This window comes from Odontomachus brunneus, unplaced genomic scaffold (assembly GCF_010583005.1).
Source record: "Odontomachus brunneus isolate Ranch 3 - 2012 unplaced genomic scaffold, Obru_v1 Obru_scaffold_104, whole genome shotgun sequence".
NCBI classification, from domain to species: Eukaryota; Metazoa; Arthropoda; class Insecta; order Hymenoptera; family Formicidae; genus Odontomachus; species Odontomachus brunneus.
In genome coordinates this window covers 465837-476450 of record NW_022639554.1, presented here as the reverse complement: position 1 = coordinate 476450, position 10614 = coordinate 465837, and the positions used below count along the sequence as shown (strand labels likewise).

General features: G+C 35.7%; 2 protein-coding genes across 2 annotated transcripts; both read left to right on the top strand.

Moving 5' to 3' along the window:
* The first annotated feature begins 1904 nt into the window (after nucleotides 1-1904).
* Nucleotides 1905-4140, top strand: LOC116849023. The gene is made up of 2 exons (XM_032825736.1): nucleotides 1905-2613; nucleotides 3429-4140. Exons 1-2 carry the CDS (start codon nucleotides 2393-2395, stop codon nucleotides 4051-4053), a joined length of 846 nt encoding a protein of 281 aa, XP_032681627.1. The 5' UTR covers nucleotides 1905-2392; the 3' UTR covers nucleotides 4054-4140.
* A 785-nt stretch (nucleotides 4141-4925) lies between these two features.
* LOC116849022 (nucleolar complex protein 4 homolog B) lies at nucleotides 4926-10403 on the top strand. The gene is made up of 6 exons (XM_032825735.1): nucleotides 4926-5222; nucleotides 5308-5410; nucleotides 5505-5918; nucleotides 6343-6387; nucleotides 6469-6829; nucleotides 7539-10403. The coding sequence occupies exons 1-6, from the start codon at nucleotides 5085-5087 to the stop codon at nucleotides 8044-8046; spliced, it is 1569 nt and encodes a 522-aa protein (XP_032681626.1). The 5' UTR covers nucleotides 4926-5084; the 3' UTR covers nucleotides 8047-10403.
* Nucleotides 10404-10614: the final 211 nt, after the last annotated feature.

Below are 10614 nucleotides of genomic sequence, written 5' to 3'. Positions count from 1 at the left end.
AGGGATTTGTTGTATGGGTATCCAACACAAAACAGTTTTTAAAAGAAATAGGATTGTTCAACAAAACATAAAATGCTATAAGTGCGAAAACATGACCATAAATTGATCTATGTTATTTAATCCAGCCATGTTGTCCGCCATCTTACACTGCTCTAACTTGCTCTTACCCGTTCTTTTCAGACCCATATGTATCTTTGCACTGGTCTGCACTATCTTGAACTTTCTTCAACTAGTACAGTTCCAGTGCAGCCCTAGGTCAGGTCGAAAGAACAAACCTATTGTTTCGGCCGTCGTGACGATTCCCGAATCGTCACATTATATATTTAAGTATTTACTTACTGTTTATAGATTCCGTCGTCGGATTATTTCTTCTACGTAATGTCAACTAGGTATACCGATTTTACAGGTTATAGATACAAATTTAAATTTTTTCGGTTAGCTGCCCTGCACTGCTTGCTCTACCTCCAGACCTAGGGCAGTCAGTTCACTGAACTCGCTGCACTAGTTCAGCCTGCACTGTTCGAAAGAACACATTTTCTTGCACTGTTCTGATCGAAAGAACGCATTAGTGCAAACTTCGTGAACTAGTGCAGCCAGTTCAGGTCGAAAGAACAAACCTATTGTTAGTATGCTGTAAGAAAGCAAAATTTACTACTTTTTTCACAAAAATAGGTCCTAGGGAATTGCTGACTTCCGGTTAATTCCGCACATTATTTCGAGGTAGTGCAGGTTCAGTAATGCATATAGCGTCTGTTTCTGAAGTGATAAGTGTGGAAAATGGCCTTAGGCCTGGTTGCACCAACGTTATTTTAAGTGGGAGCGGTGCACTTGGACACGGTGCATTTGGACACAGCCAATCACAGCACCGTGTGATTAGAGACATTTGTAGGGTCCCTTGGAACAGCGACTTGTGATTGGACTGTGTCCAATTGCCCCGTGTCCAACTGATATACACCCATTTTAAGTAACACTTAAATATATATCTATCTTTATTTATATAGAAAGAAAAATAAAGATAGATATATGTTTAAGTTTCGCTTAAAGCCAAAATAATGTTGGTGCAACCAGTCCTTAGTAAAATGTACAGAAATTGACGCAACTGAAAATAAATCATACGAAGTATTATTATCTCAACAAGATTACGAACAAGCATCAGGTAAGCTACATTGGCTGCATTCAGTAGACTCAACAGTTGCACAACAGTTGAGTAATTTGTCAATGTAATTGGTCTAGATTTAGGGATCTAATAGCAAGAACCAATAATCGTTGATTGCTCACTGAGCGCTTTTTCTACTGAATGCGCCCATTATTAAACAGAATGAGAACTAAAATTACGGACTTTAATCGCATTAATTACTTTATTCATAATTATCTTACTTAAAGTATTCTTTAAATCCTTCATCTAAAAGGAAAACGACAGTATTTTCTATATAATTTTTTACACGTGGTCTTAATATTACCGGTCCTCGTCCTGTTATTATTTTTAAAATATTTGCAATATTTTCTTCATCGTCTGAAGATGAACTTTCGCTGTTTTAAAAAAAATGCACTATATTTTGTATGCCAAGTACAATTGATATTATCTTATTCATAATTATATTAACGTTCTTTACCTTTTATACATTTATAGATTAAGGTACTTTTTCATGGGAGCATCGAGCGTCGAGCGTTAAAGCGTTAGCCAATCAACATATCAGGTTCCAAAAGTATACTTGTAGTTCTTGCGAAAGTGGCACGTTGATTGGCTACCGCTTTAACGCTTGATGCTTCCATGTAAAGGCACCTTCATGCAAAAGTCTATACCCATAATGCAGAATTCACACCGCGTCTGATGTCCGACGTACGACGTCCGATATCCAATAAAAGAATAGCTTTCCAATGGAGAATTGAATTCTATATTAGAAAGCTATTTTCCAATTGGATATCGGACGTCGTACGTCGGACGGACATTGGACACGGTGTGAATTTTGCATAAGATTCGAAATTGTAGAAAACTTAAGTCAGTCTTAACCTCTTTTCCGAGTAGTACAACTCAACGATATATCAAAAGGACTTTTTATTTTCAAATAGCGTGATTCAACGGCAGCTCGGAGGGAGTTGTGTTTTTTAAAAAAGTTCCATCCATATTCTTCCCGCAAATAAACATCTCGTATGTAGAGTTGCTGAATATAAGAGCGTACGTCACGCCAAATCCGCCATATTTGATCCTGTCAGAGGCTAGCTATGTTGTGCACTCTGGCGAGACGATATCTCTACTTCGCAATGCCATGTTGTTATGTTATTGCGAGAAACATGTTAGAGCGTCCTCGCTTTCCGATACGGTAAACGTTATTGCGCGGCGAGTAGTACTCGCGGCGAGATATCCGTATGAAAGTGCGCATTATCAGATTCGATGGCAAAACCGGAGCGGTTACGCTTCACGATTCTGGATGACTTGATACTGCTGCGGGAGGTCTCGGGACAAAACCCATACGAGGAGAGCGACAGGTGGAAAATCGTCGCGGAGCGAGTCGTGAAGGCGACGCAAAAGAACTTCAGTTTGCGTTGCGTCAAGGAGCATGTTGATCATCTCCTGAAGATCTGGGCCAAAGAAGGACGCACACATTTAAGGAAGTAAATACAAATACTTATTGATTGATATTAATTGGTTAAATAAGGTATATTAAATGTCTGGCTGAATATTAAATATTTCATTGGAATTATATGTCACTTGGATAATATTCAAGTAGATTGCTCTTTCCAGCAAGGAGACACAAATTCTAACAGACACAGTGTCAGACACTGAGGCATTGTGTAATGTTGGAGTACTACTTGGTTCTCAATATAGATAGTAGTTTACACTTCAAGTTAAACAATCCCCATTCTATCATTTTTTGCAAGAATAAATATTGTAGTCAAAGTTTTCCTCAAAACAGTTGTAAAATGAGAGATTTGGTTATAATTAGTTTGAAAAAATTGAATGTTATATATGTTATTGCACGGTAAATATAATAATTTATTAAAATTAATTTTATGTGATAATTTCAATGAAATAAATATGTTTCAGTGTCTTATTAAGTAAACTAATATGACTAGAATAATGTTTACAGTAGAACATCTTTATTTTATTACATTAAATGCCAAAATATCATTGTACCAGAGAACTTGTAGAATTATATTATGAACAAAAATGTACACATGTATATGTACAAACTTATGAAAAAGCAGTATTGCTTTCTATATTTTAGTATATTTTGGGATTTATTATACTCTTTAAACAATTGATAGCCATAAATTCAACACATAAATACTAATTCAACTCTTCAACTGTGTATTATATTGTGTTATAGGAAAGCATTGTATTGAATACTGTGTCGCTTTGTGTCAGTTGTGTCTCTTGCTGGAAAGTAATTGTAATCATAAGGATATAACATCATAATGATTTGCAGGTCAGGCACTGAGGAGCAGTACAATGAAAAGGAGCAACTTCTTCAACAAGTACAAGATTTGCAGAAAGAGTTTAGACGCACCAGCAAAGCTATCAACACTTCCAATGCTCAAAAATCTGGGTTACAAGCAAGAGATGCTGCCCTTGAGGTAGAGAACATTTTTGACAATTTGGAGGTGATAATAGAAGAACCAGCAGTGGAAATGTCTATACCCTCATCGCTTCCATCTTCTACGTTTTTACCAATTGCATTGCCATCGCCAACTTTATCGTCGTCGTCGTCCTCGTCAACTCCACTAACCTCAGCCAGCCCATTGCGATCGCCAAACACGTCGCCGTCCAGAACTGGCGGCCCAATTAGAAACAAAGCACGACACGATGGACTAAGAAAGTCGACGCTGCAATTCTTGCAAGAGAGACACAAGAAAGAGGTGGAATTTCAAGAGAAACAATTCAGCCTGGAGGAAAGAAGAATACAACTCGAAGAAGAAAAATTCAAAATGGAAAGGAAGGAGCGTGAAGCCAGGTTGGAGTTGGAGATTGAAGAGAGGAGACAGAGAATTGCTGTGTCGAAACAAAAGCAAGAGATTCTGGAAATACTGCTGCAACTAATACACAAACCTTGATTATTTTTGTAATTGATAGTCTTTTTGTTTTATTGATTTATAAATAAACTATTGTTAAAGTAAAGATATTCCTTACTTCAAAAGTAATGAATATTTCTTATTGAGAATGAAAAAAGTTTCAGGGTCTCTGGATAAAAAGAGTAAGAAAATATCATAAGAAATACACTGGTAAGACACAATATAATTTGCAATTTTAAACTACACAATTGCGCTTAAAATGATAGAATTTTTCAAAGTTTTTATTATCTCCTGCATTATAACAGGATGAAGATGCTGAGGGCTGTAAAGTAAATATTGTAGTAATTAAATCTTGCTTCAGCAATTGTGAAATATTAATAATATATTTGTATTTAATATTTATAAAAAGAAGATGCCTTTGAAATTTGTGAAAGATACTTCTTTATGTCAATTTGTAGTATTATTTAATAATTATTTAATCATCAAGTCTATTATTCAATAAGTAGGACAAAAACCATCAGTTTAATTACTGACTGGCGTTATCTACTATATATTTCATTAAAATTACAATTTATATTTATTTATTATTCTCTATATTATTTTTTGACAAAGTTTTATATAAACTTGTTAGTTTTGTTAGTAATTCTATCAATAATTTATTAATAAAAGTGTAAAAGACACAAACACTGATCATGCTATCTTATCAGTTCAATTATTGGGACTTTTACAGAAAAAGCTGATGCAACGAGCCTGAGCAATAACAAAATTGAATAATCACAGTTGAGAACATTTCAACATGCTAGTCATGTTTGTGACAATTCTCGAATATGATTGGTCGCTTAAATGTTACTGCTTATATTTTTATACGTGCCATACGCTTCAACCTAACCCGATCCAACCTAACCAAACCTAACCTAACCTAACCACGGAATCGAACATGGCGTCATTTGCAATAGCTGTTGTGTCGAAGGCGCACAATACTCTGCGAAAGTAGCGATTCTAGGATAGCGTAGATACCTGCCGTTTTCGGCTCACTCGCTGCCATTAGCCAAGTCTTCGAAGAAACTCGGGCGATGACGGACGTAACGGACTCACCCGCCGTTTCTACGAATCAAAGGACGATATCGAGGCTGATACGACAGCGGGGCCAGGAATTCCTCGCCTCGAGGAAGCATGTGAACAATTTGGTGGATATAATCGGCCAATGGGACGTAAGTGCAATTATTAGTCTGCTTGCCGGTCGTTTTTGAGATTTGAAACGATGGCTGTGATATCTCAGCTTCCTTCTCGCCGTAGGAATTTACCTTCCCGTGTTTGCTCACGGTAGAAATGATATTCACGGAAGTGTTGAGGCGCGGTGACATGTATGAAGAGTCCACGATAGCTCTTGCCATCTCAGGTAAGCCCAAACTTTGACCATTGGTGATTTGAAAACTTTTGTATGAACTTCACAACTGGTAAAGTAGTCTCTGCTAACATGGTATCTGAAACAGAACCCAGCCCTGAATCACGCTATACCAGCTGGCTGAGAAGTTGTTATGAGGAGGTGTGGAAGAAGATACTTGCATCTTTAGAGAACTGTCGGCCAGCTACACAACTGCAAGCCCTCACTACTGCGATAAAACTAATGGCAGAAGAAGGCAAGGCTCCATTAGAACCACGTGATAATCTGGGTTATCACTTTCCTCTTCTTCGTCTAAAGCCTATTCTCATGACGCTACTATCACCAGAGAAAGACAATACTAATTTAATATCAAGATTCCAAGAGATTACTGGTTATCCCGACGCTTTATATTATACATGGAAGTGTCTTCCCTCTCTTACTCCCAAGAGGCAACCACAGGGAATTTATATTAAGAATCTTTTGGAACTTATACATAAAATACCACTGCCAAAGGAGGGAGAAGGTATAGTATTTATGAAGTTAAAATTTGTAATTGTATTAGCTCTTCCTGACTTGTTTCATTCTTTCTCAATTATATTAAGTTGATGCAAAAGATTTGTTACTTTACTCTTAAATTCTTGTCGCAAGTTTAGACATTGAAAGGAAAATAGGAAAACTTTGTTAAAATCTTAAAAAGTAAAATGTTTGTTTTATTTATAAGGATTATTTATTCCTCAAGATTAGATAATTCCGTTTTCTATTCAACAAATTTTTTTACATCAAGCTAATGTGTCTAAGGGTCTTAACAATTTCATCAACTTTAAATTTGCAATATGATGTACAAATGATTATGAGTATATTTTTCACATATGTAGTTTTGTACTTTGTATGTTTACTGATATAAAAACTGATATAAAAACAATACGAGCAATCAAATAATATTTCAGAATCGAAAATGTCAGACAATAAAGAACTTCTGTGCGGACCACAAGGTATGTTTCACGTTATAATTTACGTTTTCAGTATCATTGTCGTTTGCCTTAACACAAGTAGTTGTAAATCTTTTTGATCAGGCGTCGCATTCACATGGGATCAGTCGGCGGTTAGACGCGCGCTGAACAAAGTCTGGGCCTGTGTCATGCATTGGGAACTAACACCGCAACTGCACAAACAACTATTGCTAGTCCTGTTGGAACGAGTTATGTCGCATTTAGAGAAACCTGTGCTGCTATGCGACTTTTTAATGGACTCCTTGGACGCGGACGGTACCATCGGCTTGCTCGCGTTGCATGGTGTATTCATATTGGTCACCAAGCACAATTTAGAATACCCGAGTATCTTCACCAAGCTATACTCGATGTTCGAGCCCGAGATCTTCCACACGAAGTACAAGGCTCGTCTGTTCTATTTGGCAGATCTGTTTCTCAGTTCGACGTAAGTCTTTTCTCCAATAGAAGAATCGTTTGCACTGTTGGGAATTGCGTAAAAAAAAGAACATTAAGGCCCGGTTGCACCAACGTTATTTTGGTTTTAAATAAGACTTAAATATATGTCTGTCTTTATTTACTTAGAAAGAAAGATAAAGATAGATATATGTTTAAGTTTCGCTTAAAGCCAAAATAATGTTGGTGCAACCAGGCCTAAGACAACAGACACTAAGAACTATATTGCAGGTCTTTAGTATATATTTACAATAGTGTACAGGCACAAATTAGTTAAATTTCTCGAAATGCACATTCCGCTATTTTTTTTAGCAATTATTTTTAATCGTAATAATAAAATTATAAATTATAAATTCAAGTTATTATAAATTCAAGTTATTAATTTTGTAAGTAATAATAAATTATTAATTTTATAATTTCAGCTAAAGATGATAACGAAAAATATCCGAAATGTTTTGATATTTAAAGTTAATTAATTTGTACCTTTGCATGTACATTATATTGTAAAAAATATACTAATTTTAAATCTGTAATATTAGTGTGTTTGTTGTTTTATTATAATTTTTTTATTTTAAATTTTAATATTTTTAATATTTTTTATCTCGCAATTATATTTAATTGAAGTGATCGACGTTACATACTACGAATATATTAATATATACTACGAATATATATATAATTTTGCATTTCTTTCTTTTCAGACACTTGCCAGAATCGTTGGTAGCAGCGTTCGCGAAACGACTCGCGCGTCTAACGTTGGTCGCGCCGCCGGAGGATATCCTGATAATCTTGCTTTTCGTGGGCAATCTGATGAAGCGGCATCCGGGACTCAAGCGTCTAATCGACCATCCGCAAGGCGAGGGCGAGATTGTCTCAGACGCGTGCACCGGCGCGGGCGACCCTTTTCTCATGGAAGAGCGCGACCCGTTGCTTAGCAACGCGATGCTTAGCAGCCTCTGGGAGATCAGAGCGCTGCAGTGGCACATTCTGCCCAGTATCGCCAGCGCGGCGCGTTTCATTCACGAGCCGTTGCCCGCCGTCGAATACGACATAGCATCGGCGTTGGAGCGTACTGGCGGCCACATGTTCGACCGTGAGCTGAAGAACAAGGTCAAGGACATCATGCTGACGTTCGAGAGACCGAATTGCATGGCGCTGCCGAAGGGTGAGAAGCTGTTGCAATATTGGCAGCTCACGAGTACGCATTGATCCGTCGCCGCCGGGAGTGCAATAGAACGTCGACAGATCAGCGAGAAATATGTCGTCATCGGGGGAAAAAGCTAAGGACGACGTTCACGACGAACGAAAGACTTACTTGCGTTTTATACGGCATATCTACGATGAGGAAGGTAGCGAGACGCAAATGTCTGCCGTGTTCGGCGTTGAGCATTTACGCTTACAGATGTGTTTGAGCGACTAGTTTTGTGTGTATAATATCAACAATATAATTTATCAAATTAAAGACGATAACAAATAATCACTTTTTTTAAATTGACCGTTATATACACTAAAGGGTTTTATATACAGTTCTATAGTTATACAAAAATATAATTATAATAATATAATTAATATAATTATAATACACACAATTAATAATATAATTATAATACAAAAATACAATTTCGAAAGGGACTAAAGAACCAAAATGTGTTAAGCACTATTTTATATTATACATTATAAACTATTACAAATTCAAAACAGTCACAATTAAGCTACCCAGCAAATTTTTGAAAGCTTTCTAATGTTATCTACTAATGCAATACGGCTATCATCAGATCTACCAAGGCAGATCCGAAAAACCAAGTGCATATTTTTTCTTAACTACTGATAGTATTGTATTGCAGGACATGTATCTTAGCTATATATTGCATATTTTTTCTTAAGTACTGGTAGTATTGTACTCTGCAGGACATTATATCTTAGCTATATCTATCAATTATTACTTACTAGATAAAGCATATATATAGTATATATATACATATATAGTAGACGGAAATATGTAAATAGAAATATACATGTGCAGAAATATATATAGACACACATACACATATAGATATATACATGCCTGTATATATTTCTGCATATGTAGATTTCTATTCCCATCTGCTGTATATATACTACTTTATCTAGTAAGTAATAATTGATAGATATAGCTAAGATATAATGTCTTGCAGTACAATACTACCAGTACTTAAGAAAAAATATGCAATATGCGTTTGGCTTTTCGAATTTGCTTTGGTAGATCTGATGGTAGCCATATTGCATTAGTAGATAACATTAGAGAACTTTCAAAAATTGGCTGAATAGCTTAATTGTGATATTTTGAATTTGTAATAATTTATAATGTATAATATAAAGTAGCACTTAATACTCGCACCTTGGTTTTTTAGTTCCTTTCGAAATTGTATTTTTTTAAATTGATTTTCTATTTAAGTTGCGCGCGAGACAACGGTTTTAGATATTTTGCGTACGTACACTGTACGTAGGTGCACAACACTGACACCTTCGAATTATCTTTAACTCTTTCGCTGCACAGTGAAGCTTGGTCGGGAAACTTTCTCGCACTTTTTGCGATAAATTTCCACGTCGGATTCACTTAGACAAAATAAATATACAACGTATCTTTTCCTTTTTTGTTTTGTTTCTTTCAAACATATCGTGCACTTTTACATAGTTTATGTGTACTGACGTAGAAAGGAAATATCGGAAGCAAAAGTATCTTTGGAGCTCAATATCTCGATTGCGCATTGTTGGTTAGTCGCGATCAACTGGATCTTCTTAACGTGAGAAGTGTACACGGATATTTATTTCCACGTACATCAGTGTCTATTTTTATATATTGGTGTGGATAATTAGTAAAAAAGAAAAGTAGATATACGTAATTGTTACTAATTCTTACGTTTTCCTACGTTCGTACTCTTTTGTAATTTAGGATGTAAACATTTTAAGTGTAACCATATAATCAAATATGTACATAAATATAAACTAAGAATATTATACCAAATCTCTCTCTATTGTGTGGGTACTTGTGCTTTGCCGCGTCAAAGTACTTCAATTTATATTAAAAAAAAAAATCAACATTGATCGTGTTCGGAAAAACGAAGCGAAGTGAGCTTTCAAAACGATTTGAACACATTTTTTTCTGACGAAGTTAGCGGCATATCAAACGATTACAATTATGAGCCACTGCTTACAGGTTTGTTTAGTATTATCAGTTTTAATAGAAGTCAAAATGACAATACACGGTATAAAAGTATTGGTCGTTTAGCTATATTTTTATCTGATAAATATAATATTCACGTTTTTCTTGAATTAATTCTATTGCAATTTTAACGTTGAATATTTCATGTATTGTCACTTTGACTCCATAACGCGTCGATTGAAATATGGAAAATATAGAAAAATATCCCAAAAGCAGTAAGCACTTACTCAATCGCATTGCTTTCGGAATGCAGCCATTGATTTATTAGTTTTCGATAATTATATGAGACGATGAAAAAGTATATACTTGTTCTCACTTACCAAGATTTACGAAGTTTAAATAAACTGACTAGTTATTTACCATATGTGAGAAAAATTTATTCATTCGTTAATCTTAAATCTTCAGGCAGATAAGTCGGAGATTCCGTGCAGTACGCAGCGAAAGAGTTGAGGCTCATTGACTGTTCCGCGCGGCGGAACAATCGATAATGATCGATAGGCAAGACGGAAATTTAGTCCGAATTATAGAATACGAAATTTGCAGAATATCGCTGACACGCAGCTCTGCCGGTTATC